The 17,231-nt window shown below is 46.7% G+C and overlaps 1 protein-coding gene and 1 long non-coding RNA gene across 5 annotated transcripts; one reads left to right on the plus strand and one right to left on the minus strand.

Moving 5' to 3' along the window:
- Positions 1–6,058: 6,058 nt before the first annotated feature.
- Positions 6,059–8,580, minus strand: LOC136020413 (uncharacterized). 2 transcript variants are annotated; one of them, XR_010615331.1, is made up of 4 exons: positions 8,243–8,580; positions 7,924–8,057; positions 7,601–7,728; positions 6,059–7,285 (listed from the first exon to the last, which is right to left on the minus strand). It is a non-coding gene; the product is annotated as an uncharacterized LOC136020413 (long non-coding RNA). The 2 variants fall into 2 exon arrangements; XR_010615330.1 differs by having other exon boundaries at positions 7,601–7,827.
- Positions 8,581–10,344: 1,764 nt separating this feature from the next.
- Positions 10,345–15,953, plus strand: LOC136020514 (E3 ubiquitin-protein ligase RBBP6-like). Of its 3 annotated transcripts, none has more exons than XR_010615353.1 (8): positions 10,345–11,016; positions 11,130–11,226; positions 12,255–12,394; positions 12,953–13,122; positions 13,825–13,928; positions 14,356–14,538; positions 14,619–14,848; positions 15,777–15,817. XR_010615353.1 is itself a non-coding variant. In XM_065691658.1 (8 exons), exons 1-8 carry the CDS (start codon positions 10,979–10,981, stop codon positions 15,947–15,949), a joined length of 963 nt encoding a protein of 320 aa, XP_065547730.1. In that variant the 5' UTR covers positions 10,345–10,978; the 3' UTR covers positions 15,950–15,953. The 3 variants fall into 3 exon arrangements, 2 of the variants coding, with proteins under 2 accessions (XP_065547730.1, XP_065547731.1); XM_065691658.1 differs by having other exon boundaries at positions 14,791–14,848; positions 15,777–15,953; XM_065691659.1 differs by lacking the exon at positions 15,777–15,817 and having other exon boundaries at positions 14,619–14,882.
- Positions 15,954–17,231: the final 1,278 nt, after the last annotated feature.

A 17,231-nucleotide genomic window follows, 5' to 3' on the forward strand; every position in this document is an offset into this window, starting at 1 on the left:
AGTGTCAAACGCTTTGCACAAGTCCATTTAGATGACATCAACTGCTTTACCCTTGTCCATCAGTTCTGTAGCCCCATCATAGAAGGCCACCAAATTGGTCAGGCAGGATTTCCCTTTAGTGAAGCCATGCTGGCTGTCACCAAGCACCTTGTTGTTTTTCATGTGCCTTAGCATGCCTTCCAGGAGAATGTGCTCCAAGATTTTGCCAGGCACAGAGGTGAGACTGACTGGTCTGTAATTCCCTGGGTCTTCCAATTTCCCCTTCTTGAAAATGGGGGTTATATTTCCCTTTTTCCCGTCGTCGGGAACTTCACCTGGCTGCCATGATTTTTCAAATATGATGGCCAGTGGCTTAGCAACTTCATTCGCCAGCTCTTTCAGGACCCACGGATGGATTCCATCAGGTCCCGTGGACTTGTGCACATTCAGGTTTTTAAGATGGTCTCGAACCAGATCCTCTCCTACAGTGGGCCCAAGGTCTTCATTCTCACAGTCCCTGCGTCTGCCTTCTAAGAACTGGGTGGTGCAGTCAGAGCCTTTGCCAGTGAAGACCAAGGCAAAGAAGTAATTCAGAACCTCAGCCTTCTCCAAATCCTGTGTAGCCAGTTCTCCTGAGAGCTTCCTCAGGGGGCCTATGTTGTCCCTAGTCTGTTTTTTGTTTGCTACGTACCTGTAGAATCCCTTCCTGTTATCCTTAACATCCCTGGCCAAGTTTAATTCTAACTGGGCCTTAGCCTTCCTAACCTGGTCCCTAGCTTCCCGGACAACATCCCTGTACTCTACCCAGGCCGCCTGTCCTTGCTTCCACTTTTTATAAGCCTCTTTTTTCTTTTGAATTTTCCTCAGCAGCTCCTTATCCATCCAAGGAGGTCTCCTGGCCCTCCTGCTGCACTTCCTTCTAGCTGGGATGCAGCACTCCTGAGCTTGTAGCAGGTGATCCTTGAATATCAACCAAGAGTCTTGCGCCCCCCTGCTCTCCAGGGCTATGTCCCATGGAACCTTACTAAGCAGGTTCCTGAAGAGGCCAAAGTCTGCTCTTTTGAAGTCCAGGGCAGTGAGCTTGCTACACGCTCTTCTCACTCTCCTGGGGATCTCAAATTTGACCATCTCGTGATCGCTGCATCCAAGGCTGCCCTGGAGCACCACATTCTCAACGAGCCCTTCCTTGTTGGTGAGCATGAGGTCAAGCATGGCACCTCTCTTTGTCGGCTCCTCTATTACTTGCAGAAGGAAGTTGTCTTCCACACAATTGAGGAACCTCCTGGATTGCTTGTGCCGTGCAGTGCCATCGTTCCAACAGATGTCAGGGTGGTTGAAGTCCCCCATGAGAACAAGGGCCTGCAAGCGTGAGGCTTTTCCTATCTGTCTGTAGAGTGCTTCATCCACAGAGACCTCTTGATCAGGCGGCCTGTAACAGATCCCCACAGTAATGTCTCCCACGGCTGTTTTCCTTTTAACCCTGACCCACAAACTCTCTGTAAACTGCTCACCTGCCCCCAGACTGAGTTCCATATGCTCCAGCCTATCCCTAACATAAAGGGCAACTCCCCCTCCCCACCTGCTGGGCCTGTCCTTTCTAAAGAGCCTGTAACCGTCCATTCCAACACTCCAGTCATAGGAGCCATCCCACCATGTTTCTGTGATGCCTATTATATCATACCCCCGTAGATGTGCACACATCTCTAATTCCTCTTGTTTGTTCCCCATGCTACGGGCCTTTGTATAGAGACATCTGAGCCGAGCTCCAAATGAAGCCGGCTCGTTGGCTGGAGCAGCTGGAATATGTCTACGTTGTTCCGAGCATTTATTATAGGTGTTGGCAACTGACTGGGTGTGTTGGGATGGAATGATGCCCCCTCCCCTGCTTTGTTTCCAAGTCTTTCAGAGGCTGAACTTCTGCTGGCTGTAGAGTACATGGGATGGAGCTGGAGACCCCAGGAGGGAGTTTTACTGGAGACTCCTCTCCATATGGAGCTCCATGTCCCTGCCTGTGCCCTGGCTGTGGTCCCTTTGAAGCCTCTGCAGGAGCAGCCCTCTTGGGCTGTGCAACTTTTGTTCACAAGGAGAAATCTGGAAATTTAGTTTGGCTTTAAACAAAGGACACAGATGAAAGAATCCCAGGACCCTCTGCCGCTTGGGAGAGGAACCCCTTCCTAATGCCTTGGCTTGCTGAGAAGCTGCAGAAACCCTGGGTTGCTGTTTTATTTTACGCTTTATTTGCTTTCATTCCCTTGCATTCGTCCAACAGAGGCGTTGCCTTGTCTGAATCCACACATGGAAAAGGATTGATTTTATTCATCTATAATCAGGAATGAAAGGGCAACAACAGACCTGGATCTCCTGGATCATGGTAGTGCCCCGGCTGCTGACAAGGATGTTGATTCCAGCTGGGACAAGCCTTATTAAAACTGGGGACAACAAAAATACTGGGGAAATGAGAAAAAGAGAGGACCCGCAGGGGTTTTTATTGACAGGCTTCCTTCAGGAGGGGGTGCCTGATGGGGCAGGATGGTGCTGAGTATCAGTGCCTGTCAACGGGAGCTGCTGTGTTTGTTGGAGGGATTTCACAGCCTTTTAATCTTGTTTTCACAGCAAATTCTGCTGAAGCAGGGGACAAACAGCAGGTTGCTCTGGGGGCCTCTTGGCACAGCACCCATGAGAAGGAGAGCTTCCCCTGTGTGCAGCTGCAGAGCAATGCAACTGGTGAATAAAGTGGTTTTTTCTACTTTGGGTATTTCCTGTAACTAAAAAGAAATAAGAAATAGGAAGTAAGAGAGAGGCAACTGCAGTGATGTACCCTCAAAAGCAGCTCTGGTAAAGCGGGTGGTGGGCTTGCTCCTCTGAAAGGGCTCAGTGCTGGCCAGGTGCATGGTGAGCACTGATTCTGCGCAGCCCAGACTTGCCCCATTGACCTTGCAAATGTGCAGTACTTCTGCCATTGTATTAGGTACTAAGTAAATTGCAGAGCATTAGAGCCACAGAAATGATCAGAGGGCTGGAAAACCTCTTGGGAGGAAAGGCTCAGAGAGTTGGGGTTGTTCAGCCTGAAGAAGACTCCAGGCAGATCTTATTAATCATAGAATAGTTATTGCAGCATTTCAGTTCTTAAAATAGGCCTGTAAGAAAGATGGGGAGAGACTTTCCAGCAGGGCCTGTTGTGACAGAACGAGGGTTGATGGTTTGAAACTAAAAGAGGGAGATTCAGGCTGGACGTGAGGAACACATTTTGTACAATGAGGGTGGTAAAACACTGGCACAGGTTGCCCAGTGAGGTGGTGAGTGCTGCATCCCTGGAGACATTCCAGGCCAGGCTGGATGTGGTTCTGGGCAACCTGATCTAGTTGAAGATGCCCCTGTGCTCATTGCAGGGGGTTGAACAAGATGAGCTTTGAAGGTGCCTTCCAGCCCAAGCTATTATATTGATTCTATTGTATGATCCTATAACTAATCACAGAATCACAGAATCCCAAGGGTTGGAAGGGACCTAAAAAGATCATCTAGTCCAACCCCCCTGCAAGAGCAGGGTAACCTACAGTACATCACACAGGAACTTGTCCAGGTGGGCCTTGAATATCTCCAGTGTAGGAGACTCCACAACCCCCCTGGGCAACCTGTTCCAGTGCTCTGTCACTCTTACAGTAAAGAAGTTCTTCCTGATGTTAACGTGGAACTTCCTATGCTCTAGTTTACACCCATTGCCCCTTGTCCTATCACTGGATATCACTGAAAAAAGCCTAGCTCCATCATCCTGACACCTACCCTTTACATATTTGTAAACATTGATGAGGTCACCCCTCAGTCTCCTCTTCTCCAAGCTAAAGAGACCCAGCTCCCTCAGCCTCTCCTCATAAGGGAGATGTTCCACTCCCTTAATCATCTTTGTGGCTCTGTGCTGGACTCCTTCAAGCAATTTCCTGTCCTTCTTGAACAGAGGGGCCCAGAACTGGACGCAATATTCCAGATGCGGCCTCACCAAGGCTGAGTAGAGGGGGAGGAGAACCTCTCTTGACCTACTAACCACTCCCTTTCTAATGCACCCTAAGATGCCATTTGCCTTCTTGGCCACAAGAGCACATTGCTGGCTCATGGTCATCCTCCTATCCACCAGGACCCCCAGGTCCCTTTCCCCTTCACTACTTTCCAGCAGGTCAACCCCCAACCTGTACTGGTCCATGGGGTTCCCCTTCCCCAGATGCAAGACTCTACACTTGCCCTTGTTAAATTTCATCAAGTTTCTCCCCACCCAACTCTCCAGCCTGTCCAGGTCTCGCTGAATGGCAGCACAGTCCTCTGGTGTGTCAGCCACTCCTCCCAGTTTTGTGTCATCAGCAAACTTGCTGAGGGTTCCCTCATCCAGGTCATTGATGAAAATATTAAACAGCACCGGTCCCAGCACCGACCCCTGAGGAACTCCACTAGTCACAGACCTCCAGCTAGATTCTGCGCCATTGACCACAACTCTCTGCCTTCTTCCTTTCAACCAGTTCTCGATCCACCTCACTACTTGATCGTCAAGCCCACACTTCTTTAGCTTATCTATGAGGATGCTGTGGGAGACAGTATCAAATGCCTTACTGAAATCAAGAAAAACTACATCTACCGCTCTACCATCATCCCTCCACCTAGTCACTTCCTCATAGAAGGCTATAAGGTTGGTCATACATGACTTCCCCCTCATAAAACCATGTTGGCTGTTCTTAATGACCCCCTCATCCTTGATATGCCTAGTGATGGAGTCAAGAATAAGTTGTTCCATCATCTTTCCAGGGATGGAGGTGAGGCTGACCGGTCTATAATTACCCGGGTCCTCCTTCTTGCCCTTCTTATAGATTGGTGTGACCTTTGCCATCCGCCAATCCTCAGGCACCTCGCCCGTTTCCCACGACTTACCAAAGATGATGGAAAGTGGCCAGCAATGGCCTCCGCCAGCTCCCTCAGCACCCATGGGTGCATTCCATCCGGACCCATCGATTTACAGATGTCCAGTTTGCATAGCTGATCCCTAACCCAATCCTCATCTACCAAAGCAAACTCCTCCTTTGTCCTGACTCCTTCTGGGGCTATAGAAATCCGGGGCCCTCGGGGAGAGTCTGCAGGAGTAAAGACAGAGGCAAAGAAGGCATTCAGCACCTCTGCCTTCTTTATATCCTCTGTCTCCAGGGTACCCACTTCGTTCAGCAGTGGGCCTACATTGCCTCTTGTGTTAGTAGCCATGGTATGAAGGTTTGACTTTTATGATAACCTGTTCATGGCTGATGATTCCACAAAAGCGGAGCAAGGCTGTGGATATAGGCATGATGGATACCAGCAGGTTTGTTTTCCTAGAGCTGTGGTGTGATCCTGGGGCTTTTAGCTGCACTGGGAGCATCCCTGCTTCATTGAGCTGACCTTGCTTCAAAGGGTGCAGACCTGCTGGTCCATTCCTGCTCTCCTCTTGCCTTCCCGCATGGAGTGCTGGGATTCAATGGGCTGTGCTGCCTCTGGGGCCATCAGTGTGCTGTGTTATGATGGAAAAAAGATGATTTTCCTGTTGGTGCCTCAATGTCAGTTGGTTCCACCTCGATGATGTTTCATGAGCTTTATTGCAGCTGGGTGTAGAAAGAGAGGCTGCCTTAAACCCTGTGTGTGACTCTGCTGCTTTGAGTAATCCCTAGGGTCAAAGCAGAAACCCCAGACATTCACCCGATCTCCTGTACCCATCAAAGTACCTCTTCTCCTGCTGTGCTTATGGTACTTGTGGTACTTGTTGAGCACAACCGAAGCCATACCCTTGTAAAACTTTCCATGTCCTTTCCCCCCACCCCCTCCCCGCTTTAACCTGTGGGTTTAGAGGTTCAGGAAATTAAAAGGACAATTTTAGCCTGGTAAATACATGATAAGGGTTAGCTGAGCCACTCCTGGATTTTGCAAGAGAGGGAGACCACTTGTGTTAGGAGCCAGCTGCAGGTGGACAGGAAACTAATTGTGCTTTGGAAACTTACTGCTGCCTACTGTGCATCAGGTAATGTATGCCAAAATTGGTGTTAGATCTGCCTAAAAGGAGTCAATAAAGGGGGAGGTGGGAATAATAATTTGAGATTCAATTCCACTGATGTACCTGTCTGTTCCTGGGATTAGTGTAAATCAAGCTTTGAATTAACCAAACCAGCCCCAGTTCATGTCTAAATCTGCCACTTCTTGGGTCCTGCAGGAGCAGCCAACCACAAAATCGATACTTTCTCTAACTGTTGCTAACTTTCTTTACAGATTAATTTAGCTCCACTCATCCCTGCAGCTGTGGCTCCCAGAGCCCTCCTTGCATGGGGCCATATTCTGCCCCATGCCCCTTCCAGCTGGTGATCGCGGGATGAGTGGCAGAGGGAAGTGGTGAAACCTGCCCTACCCCTAGGTATGGGACTGCTGGGCTGCAGCTTGCACCCCTCCTGCAGAACCAACCCTGCTCTGCCTTCAGGGAGCACTTGGCATCCTTCCCTCACAAGGAGGAAAATCTTTCATCACCCTTCTCTTGATGTCAGGCATCTTTTTCTAGAAGGCTTTGGTAAGCACCACACTGTGGGAATGCAACTGGATTAACACCCAGATTTACACGCTGGACACATGTTGACCCAGGAGATCATTTTGTCCCTGTTAGTTATTTCTGGTCTGAAGGCTTATTCTCAGCTCCTGCCACTGAGAGGGAGTGTTGCCACACCACAGAGCTGGCTGTGGGCTGGGATGAAGCCAAAGCATCCCAGTCTTCTTCTTTCCTTGCAGCAGCTACTTCCTCTGGGAGTGATGGGAAAAGCAGAAGAGAAGGACTCACCACAGCATCACACAAGGGAGGTCAAACACCTGCTCATTTGGTACGAAAGCAGAGAGTGACCGTGTGCCCCTGGACAGGAGGTGGCCTCCAGCGAGAACAGGGCAGCCACAGAGGACATCATCCCCCCTGCCAGTCCTGACACTGTGGGCAGTGAGGACACTACCATTCCTCTGAGGCAAGCTGTAGGCAACGATGGTGCGGTCCCTTTACTATTGCTTGGAAGACTTATGAACTACCGGCACTTTAGTACAGACTCCCCAAAATGGCATAAGTGGTGGAGGCATGGGTCAAGGACCCAGGAAAAGGGGAACTGGAAGGGTAGGGCTGGGACAATGTTACACTGTCAGCAGAAGGGTCATTGGAAGAGAAATTGCCATCACCTTAGGGCCATAAACTCTTCCCAGACTCTTCTCATGAACATGGAAACAGCATGATGGGGACTGGAGGCTTCCTCCACAGCAGAGCCTTCTGGTTACAGTACAGCTGGGAAAAAAAGGTAGAATTTTTAGTCAATACAGGAGCATCCTATTCTGTGCTCAGTATGCTAGAGTCAGTCTTTTCAGTCAAGAAACAGTAACAGCCATTGTTGTCACAGGTGTTGGGGAGAATCACTCATTCTTTAAACCAATCAAGTCTAAATTAGGAAAGCACTGGGTGACCCACTAATTTTTGTATTTGCCAAACCCATCTAGAGCACTACTAGGAAGTAAGCTCTCTTCCGGCTGCTACATGGAGGGGGTGTCCCTGCAGAGCCCTGTGGGTTTCTCTTCCCTTGGATTCTCTGCATATTTTCTTCACCTTCTTGATTTTGCAGTCCCACAATGCCTCCAGGAAATAATAGACTATTCTGCACTTGATCCAGCTCTGCCAAGGAAATGTTCTTTGTCTCTTGGCATTCAGCGCCTGCCCTGGCCTGCTCCTGGCACCTGGAGAAAGGACACTGATCTTAGTTCAGGGTTGTTCTTGCAGCTTCCTCGTGGCTTCAGGCCCATCCTCTCTTTTTATGGACAAACAGTCCTTCTCTCCTAAGGGACAAAGTAAAACCACTTGAGAACAGCAACCACAAGATCAGGACCAAGAGAGGGACTGTATTCTGAACACCCTTTCCTACTTGCTCTTACCTGACATAGAAGAGTAAATATGCACGTTGGCAGAGAACTATCTTGATATCACAAAGAGCCACAGAGTCATCGTTCACCTAGTACAAATGTCTGGTGTCGGACAGCAAAGAAAGTCAATGCCATCTTTAGATGAACTGCAGAGTTTAGGAAAAAAAAACACAGACAGGACACTGCTGAAGGCCACAACACACAACCACAGATCAAAACAAGTACCCCTGAGAATTCTCCCTAAGAATAGTGCTTGCCAGGAGCACCTGCACCACACTTTCTCTTCATCAGCACTGATATTTATACTGCTGGAAACAAAGTTGACTTTTACCTTTATGAAGTAGTAATAGTGTCCTGCCTAAGGGCTGAAACCTTTGTGTACCAGGACAGCATACACAGAATAGAGCAGTGGTTCTCCAACTGCTTGACACATGTATGTGCCAAGGTCCAAGTATTCCAGATACTGCACAACCTAAAGAGACACCAAGAAGACACAAAAATTATCTTGAGAGTCTCTAGGAAACAGCCTGAGAAAACTTTGTCACCAAACATAGGCTGGAGGCGAGAGAGAGAAATCGATCTTCATGGCTCATCAGAAGTAGGTATTGACATTCTGCCACTGAAGTGGCAGAAAACTCTTCTTGGCCAAACTAGCTCTTGACACAAACAGCAGGTGCTTATCTTCACACTGGAGCTTCCCTCTTACCACAAGGTAAAGAGCAAGGCCCAGCTATTGCCCTGATGGTTCTCAGATGTCTGTGCTCGATAGCATCATCTGCAGCCACTAACAACTTCCAAACAATGATTCATTCCCCTTTGGGGAATGTCTCCTTCCAAGCAGCCAAAGTGGCAATGCACTTATATACGTACATTGCTAATCTTTCTGCCACAGAAAGGATGAAATTTTTTCCTAAGCACAGTGTCAGAACATTGGAAGAGCGATGCATCGTAAGCCTCTTGGATGCAGCAGCCAGCTGTTCATACCTTGACAACAATCACAGACCCAACAGTTGCAACCTATCTTCTCATCATTCCACCCCCCCATCCAACAAAAGAGAATAATTCAGAACAGGTTTCAAGGATCACATATGCCTACGCCTCTTAAAGCATGTTTTCTCGCATAATAGCAGTTGTCTTTTCATTAACCCATAGAGTGCTCGTCAAGCTTGCTAGCATGGAGAAGATTGTGGGCTGCAAGAGGCCAGCCCTGCAGCAAAATAATGGTAGTGGCAGCTGTCTACCACTGCTTGCCCAGAGACTTGGGCAAGACTGACTTCATGCACCCTTTTGGCCAAAAGAACCTGGGAAAATCAACATGTTGCCACACCACCATAAAGCTATGCTATCCCTGTCTTTAGTGTCTGTACACCCTGAGCAATGCAGCTCTGATTACCTAAATGCACACCAATGCTATGCACAGACACCACAAGTAACATGACTGTGAGACATGAGAAGACTGCACGAGAACGACTCCACAGGTGAGATGCAGCTGGCAGAAAAGCTCTATGGCACCATGATGGCACAGATGCTCTATAGTGGCCCCAGGAAAAAGAGGCTGCTTGGAAACATCAGTGAAGCAACACACAGACAGATCCACTCTTTCAGCTATAATTGCAAGGTGAGAAGAGCTCAACAGGCACTATGCCAATGAGGTGATGCATTGGAGACTCATGAAGGCTACTGAGGTGCCTGTGGATCACAAAGACCTATGGAGATGCCAAGACCAGAGGAAGGTACAGTAGAAGACACAGAAGACAGGCTGCACAAAGCACACAACAACACAGGCAGGACCCTGCCCTGCCCACACTAGTCTTGCTCCAAAAAGGAACCCGCTCCCTTTGCCTGCCCAAGGGGACTGTCTTGGACAGCCCTCTCCCCCACGCTCCGTTTGAAACCCCTACCTGCAACTCCCCACCTCATCCCTTGCCCCCATCTTTCCCTTTCCCCGTCATCCCCACAGCATTCCCATGACTACTTGATCAGAGGTGACTGTATGACCACTGCCTAAACAGTGTAGACGTATCAACACATTCACCACAGACTCCTTTCACTCTCCCACCTTCTCCAACTCTAAGCCTACGGGCAGAGCAGTTCTAAGAAAACATTTAATAAAATGCAGAAACTGGTTGATTGCTCTTGTGAACGAATGGACGTAGAAGTGAAGACATGCGTGGCTGATCTGAAAGCTGGGCAGTTGAAGGTCCATATCATTTACAGTCACTCCCTTCGACCTTTCTTGTATATGGACTAGTGTGTAATAAAAACATCAGAAAAATCAGCTGGCTTCAAGATCTAGTTCTGCACATGGGTGGTATTACAATATGTACATTAAAAGGACACAGTCCCCTGGAAAAGCATGCAGGTTGTGCTCACTGTAGTTAAATCCCTTAGTAGGAAGAAGTTAGTGGGGGGGGAAATGCAGTTTGGATTGCCTACAGGACACGGTGGTCACATTTCTACTGAAAAGAACCTTGTGTCTTGCTGAGGGACCAGAAAGATTCCCTTTGGTGCTTCTGTGTCTGATGCTGAATTTCAGCAAGCAAAAACTACAGCCCTGCCACTAACATTGTGTGTTCTTTTTAATGCTGCAAAATGTAAATAATATAACTTGCAGAAATCTTTCTCAATTAAATGCACAGTAGCTATCTTCTCCTTCAAATGGGCTGGAGCTTCAAAACCAGTAGAAAACTACTGCTAATGTCATTTCTTTCACTCGTCACTTCAGTCCACTTGGAAGAAAAGTGGATCGGTTACACAAGTCTATGTCAAGCCTCATGTTTTGAGTGCTCAAGAATGCTCTTTTCAAGTAGGCTAGCAGGCACATAAGCATCGTGAACAAGCACAAAGTCTCCCCAGCGCACTCTCAGGACAACTGTGTTTCATAGAAGAATCTGTATTCAGGCAACATCAGCTAGCATGGTGGTGCTCTTTACAAGATTGAGCACGTGGTGTTGTCTTTGACTGGGTGAGCTTGCCTGTTTCTAATGTGCGTGTCAAATAATTCCATGTCAAACAGACTGCCAACCTGGCTGAAGCCAATGCTTCTGAAGAAGATAAAATAAAAGCCATGATGATACAGTCTTCCCGTGAATACGGCCCAGTCAAGTAAGTGTTGATAATGTCAAATCAGTTCTTCGATGATTATGGAAAAACTGTGTAGATGTTTGTTTTAACAAGAGAGACACATGCATACCTTTTTCTTCCTCATACCGTTTTAGTCACATGAAGAAGCCCTTGGGTACACCTCCACCATCATATGTTTGCTTTCGCTGCGGAAAACCTGGCCACTATAGAAAGGACTGCCCAAGAAATGGGGTAAGATTTGGGGGACTCCCGGTGTTACTTTCTGACCTTGTTTAATTTCTGACCTTGGCAGTCAAGTAACAAATACAGGAATAATCGTATTAAGAACTGTTGCTCTTGAGGTGAAATACAGAGGTTGCATGGCAATGCTGAAAAGCCCTTCAAAGTTCAAGGGAAAGCCGGGATTATGAATGTAATTTTTTCCTTTTTCTAAGCCATAGACACAAAATAGGTCCATAGATCTTTTCATTTGTGAATTTACATGCATATTTTTATGTATTTCAGTATTACTGGAGATGTTTACGTTTCAACTCTTTTTAATGACAGTTCACATTTTCAGTATTTTGTATGAAACCAAGATGTTTCTGTTGACCCCATCTATTGAATATTTGTGTGGTTTACTGACACAAATCTCTGGCTGAGTATGCATGCCCTTTAACACTAGTCACTGAATGTATACGCATGAGGCGTGAATTCAACCTTCATCTATAGCTGGTGAACAGATGTTTCTCCAGTGGCTGATCCAGAGCCCTGATTTAAGCTTTCCTTCTGAACTGTGCTTTGGGAGAGGAGCAGGTTTGTGTCTCTTCTCCCAGTGGATCATGAGGTAAGGGATATTTCACCCTTAAGAAACCTGCTGTTAAGCCAAAGAATGTCGACTCAGATCAAAACTCTGTTTAAGCCTTTCACAGAATCATAGAGCCAGCTAGGCTGGAGGGGGGGCATCAAGTCCCACCGATACCTCAGGACTGCCAAATCCATCACGAACCGTGTCACTAAGGGCCTCATCTACGTGTTCTTTTGAACACTTCAGGGACAGTGATTCCACCACTTCCCTGAGAAGCTGACTTAGGATCAATAACTGATTTAGGAACATCCTGGCCATGTTCATTTAGGAAAAGAAGTATTTCAGTTGAACAACCTTCACACTGGGTAAAAGGAGAGGATTTAAAGGCTTTTGCTTCTTACAGTCATCACTGAGCTGTCATTTTAAGTGCAGGTCTTAAGATGAGGTATGCCTGCATATCTTTTCTTAACAGGACAAAAATGTTGAGGCTGTGCCCAGACTGAAAAGGAGCACAGGAATTCCAAGGAGTTTCATGATAGAGGTGAAAGATCCCAACACAAAGGGTGCAATGCTGACAAACACTGGAAAATATGCAATACCGATTATTAATGCGTAAGTATGGAATGAACTGACCTGACCAAAAAGCGAATGAGGGAAAGCATGCAGAAACATCTGAGCGGACATGCTACCAAGTTGGACTGCCTCTATAATTACGGGAGAGGAAACGCAGTCGTTGCATTTTAACCTTAAAATCTGTGATACTTGCTCATGTGAAAAGAGGGTGGTCATTCATACTTGTCATGCGCCTGGAAGTTGGTCCAAGTTGTGGTGCACCAAGGATCTGTATTTCTGCAAAATATTTCAGTAGTGTTGACAGGGGAGACATTCTCTTTGATAGCTCATTTTGCTTCTGGTTTATGTTTCAAACGCTTCTTACAAAAATTTAACCAATAGCTGTTGGATTGAGATTTCCTCCCCCTCTGAGTGTTTGTTTTTCAGTGTTATGGCTATAGCAAAGTAGTTTCAGCTCAGCGCCTACAGTTCAGAAGGCTAATGTGGAGTGAGAAGAATTCTATCTAGTATCTTCTTCTGATAAAATGCAAAGCTTGGAAAAGTATTCCTTTACCCATCTTTAAATTTGTTCTTTTTCCTTCCCCACACGCCCTCCAGGGAAGCGTATGCTAGAGGAAAGAGGGAAAGGCCTCCATTTTCACCAGAGGAGCCATCCTCCTCCTCTTCTGATGGTCCTATTCCGGATGAGCTGTTATGTCTCATTTGTAAAGATATAATGACTGACGCAGCTATTCTTCCCTGCTGTGGAAGCAGTTATTGTGACGAATGTAAGTGTTATTCCCATGTTGTTAATTCAAAACATCACACCTGATCTTCAGAAAGCACAACCAACAGATAACAAAATTACTTTGTTACCTGTTCTAATTAAAACCTAAGTATACCCTGACTAGGAAAGGACTCGGCTCGTATAAAGAGGGAAAAAAAAAAAAAAAAGGCAGAAAACTTGTTTCTCTTTCTACAGATCCAGTTACATCCTCTTTACATGCAGAGGAGTGCCTAACTGTGCAGGTGATTACAGTATTAGATATCAAATGTTTGTCCACAGCCCTTTCTATCATGCAAAATTATACAGCCAGATATTTAGGCATTTAATCCACATTCTTCTCCATGGGAGAGCTGGTTCAAACTGTCAGAACTCAGACCTACCAATGCTTTTTTTTGAGATGTGCTTTGCTCATTAACTTTGGGGTCAATGACTTCTTGCTGTAGTGGACAGTGGAAAAAGGATGAGTTGAATCATGAAGACACAGCCTACACTCCATCTTCAAATATTACAGCAGTGAAATGGTAATACTGTGTAACTATTTGCTGCATACTAGAAATTTTTTACACTCTTGAACATTTGTAGCTTCATGCTGTACACTCAAGAACATATTCACCCATGAATCATATACGTGTTTTGATTAGAACCCAACTTTCCCTAGTTTGGCTAAAAACTATTGTATTGTGATTATACTAATTACGGACAGGTATTAGAACGGCATTGCTGGAGTCGGAGGAATGCATATGCCCAGCATGTCATCAGACAGATGTTTCTCCCGATGCTTTAATTGCCAACCAGAGCCTACGCCAGGTAGCGTGATGACTTTTACATCAATTGTACAAAGAGCTTGTAAGGAGCTGAGAGAGAAGACAGTAATACTGTAATATTAATTTAGCCTTAAGGAAGGATAAATTGAATAAGGCTAAATTTACTTTTCAAACACATTATCTCTGACAGCTCTTTAGAGACAATCTGGCAAATTCAGGTCACGCTTCTGTTTAACACAATCACCTCACTTTCAAATTTGGTGTTAACACTGAAGTATTTTAAATACAGATACCCTGAGTTAACAGTCATTGGCATCAGTGTTTAATGTGGTGTGTATATATAGCTGTGGTTGAATGCTGTTAGGATGGATAGCATTTCCAGGAATACACAATTTTACTCTGCGGAGGCTTTTGTTGGTGTATCTGCTGAAGCTTCAGATTGCCTTTACAAAATGTTCCTCTGCCTCTAGGCTGTGAACAACTTCAAAAATGGAGCTGGCTACACAAAAAGGCTCCGTAAGCAGATTCGGTGGCAGCAGCCGCCGCCTCCTCCACCACCGCTCACGACTCTTATCCCTCCTGCTGCTTTGGTGACTGCCGCTGAACTGCCTCAATCTTCCTCTCTGTCAATCAGCAGCCTGTTGGAAGAGAAGGTAAGTTTGATTTCCACATATGCAGTGACTCCAGTATTTCAGTAGAGCTTATTTTCCAGCTGTTTGCATTTATTCACAAGGGCTGTCGAGTTTCTGTACGAAAACAACTAGCACTACCAAGTCTTCTGGGCTCCCAAGGACAATCAGTACCCACAACTGATAAGTAATGATAGCTTTAGAATTTCTGTTAAAAAATTACCTTCATATAAGCTGAATGGGCTTTTTTCCTTTTTCTTCTCCCCTCTCCAAAAGGTCCTCCAAGGACAGACAGTACCATCCACTCACCAGGTGCCAGAACAAGCTGTGAACTGTAAGCATGCTATAGAAATTCAATATATAACTGCTTGCAACCTAGGCTGTAAAGTATAACTTACACAACAGCTGATCGATAGTCAAGTAAGTGTGCACAGAGAGTTGCGGGGAATACAACTGGTAACTGATTTTTAAATGGCTTAATTTGAATTGGCTATAAGAAAGGGGATGTGTGCTTGCAGTAAGATTATTTCAACTAAAACGCTGGCAAATGATTAAAAAGAAGACTGGAAAGAGGATGTTTTTCGAGAAAACCGTAAGTACATACAAAAATCAAATACAATTAAAGAATCGGATGGAAAGCTCTGGATTACTGGCTGAGTAGGGCTGAAGAAATGGGTTTTTCAGTAGAAATCAGCGTCCAACAGTCTTGTTTTAACAACATAGTTGATACTGATTGAGGCAGTTATTGGCAAAATCAGTGCTGTCATTTTATGACAATTCTGAATTTTTTCCATTTAGCCATCTCAAACAGCCAAGCCGCTTTCTCTCAGCTGGAGAGAGAAGAGCCTGTTTCTGTGTCATGTTAGTCCTTCATTTTGGTATAGATTTGTTATAGCTAGCTTTCTATATAGAAGCTTCTGTATAGATAACTTGCACTCTACAAGAATTTATAACAGAATAAGTAGCTTCTGTTTCCACAAGAAATTTTACTTTATCAGTCCCCAAGCTAACTGTAACCAGGGGCTCTGCTGGGGAGGGTTTTGAATCTTCCCCCGCCCCTCCTCAATCTTCATCCAAAGTATGTCAGGGCAGGCCCTGACATTCCACTAAATCTCCAGTGTTTATTTTGACTCTGAGGGCATTCTCTCTTCCAGTGCTCCCTCTGTTTACAGATTGCACTCGGTTCATTCTTCAAGTGCGACCCATGCATTCTGTTCACAAGCCTTTCCATGTAATCCTTCTTTCTGACCCGTTCCTCCCAGGCCGCTCCCTGGAAGCAGAAGGAGGAGTCGTGACTATTCTTCCAGGACAAGGTCACATGGTCATCACTGTTCAAGGTCAAGGTCAAGGTCACCCGCACAAAGAAGACACCATTGATGGTCAAGGACCTGCCCCAGCCCTCCCCCGCATCCCTGTTTCTTGTTTCATTCATTAAAAGGTCTGGGTGCTTGCTTCACAGCACCTCTCTCTGCCTGCAGTCATTTGCACAGCGGGAAGTGGGCAGGGGGTTAATGCAGCCCCTGCCCACCCTGCAGGTGACTGGGCTGGGCTGGGGATGGCCATCGAGAGGATGGGTAGTTGGGGCATTGCTCCAGGTGGTGTGAAGCCATGGGAAAAACCACATTGATTAGTATCAATGCCGGGAGGATAGAGACCTCCATCACTGCCCCAGTACCAGCATCACTGCAGCAAGCTGGATCCAGCCCTGGGAAGGAACCGTGGCTGCCCCAGGCACCAGGCAGAGACTGGCTGAGCAAGGGAAACTCAGCTCACACAAGGCCGGTGAGTGGGAAATTGCTGGCTGGGGCTCACACGCCGATTTTCCAGAGCTGGCGCTGCAGTGGCTGCCCAGCTTGCTCCATCCTTTTATGGCCTCGTCCAACGCTGCCTTGGCGTCCCCCGGCAAAAGCCCCAGCCCAGAGGCGATCCCCAAGCCTGTGTCACGAATAAGTCAAACTGACCCAGGAAGACCAAGGCAAGAGGCCAGGACGCAAAGGATAGAATTACAAGAACAACTAGTTTTTCATGCGCATGTCATGCCCCAGCCCAACTGGAGCACACAGATGTGCCTCTACACAGGGTCCTTATGCCCTTCAATAGCTCAGGTACAAGACGACTTGCCTAATCACCAGCACCCACACTACAAATTACTAATCCCTGTAAACTTTGCAAAGCAGCTCTAGTTATTCAGCATTCTTCAGTAAAACTGTCCTGAGCACATCAAGGACCATGAGCCTGGAGGCTGATGATGGCTCTTGGATGGGATTCCCTCCCCCACATGAAAACACCTCTTAGTTCTCTGTGCTCAGTCCAAAGAGGGAAAAGGCGACAGCCCCCCCCCCAACCTTGGCAGACACATCTCTAAACTGAAGGCTGACAGCAGCGTACAAGGACAGTCCTTTTCTGGACACCTCACTCCTGGGCAGAAATCCTAGAGACTTCATTTAATGACAGAAATCCAAAGAGCTACGATAAGCTTTTTAACGTCAGCACAGTAAGCAAAAACTGACATGTAAACCCCAGAAGCAGTAACGAGCAGCACAAGGTCTCCCGCTGAGTCCACTAACCCTCACAAACCAGACACGTCCTACAAAGAGATTCCTGCAACAGAAGATAATCCCGGGAAGTCCAGCACAAGCAACCAGTGCAGAAACGGCACTGCTGACCCTCCTCCTGCTCCTCCCACGAGCTCTTTACCAGCCACACGAAGAGGCAAA

The sequence above is a fragment of the Lathamus discolor genome, chromosome 11 (assembly GCF_037157495.1).
Source record: "Lathamus discolor isolate bLatDis1 chromosome 11, bLatDis1.hap1, whole genome shotgun sequence".
NCBI classification, from domain to species: Eukaryota; Metazoa; Chordata; class Aves; order Psittaciformes; family Psittacidae; genus Lathamus; species Lathamus discolor.

Bases quoted from the DNA above. Each gene is read 5' to 3' on its own strand.
- LOC136020514 (XM_065691658.1), top strand. From the start codon at position 10,979: ATGATGATACAGTCTTCCCGTGAATACGGCCCAGTCAA. The intron at 13,123-13,824 runs GTAAGTGTTATT...AATTACGGACAG, and splicing joins AAGCAGTTATTGTGACGAAT to GTATTAGAACGGCATTGCTG. The intron at 14,539-14,790 runs GTAAGTTTGATT...CCTCTCCAAAAG, and splicing joins GCAGCCTGTTGGAAGAGAAG to GTCCTCCAAGGACAGACAGT.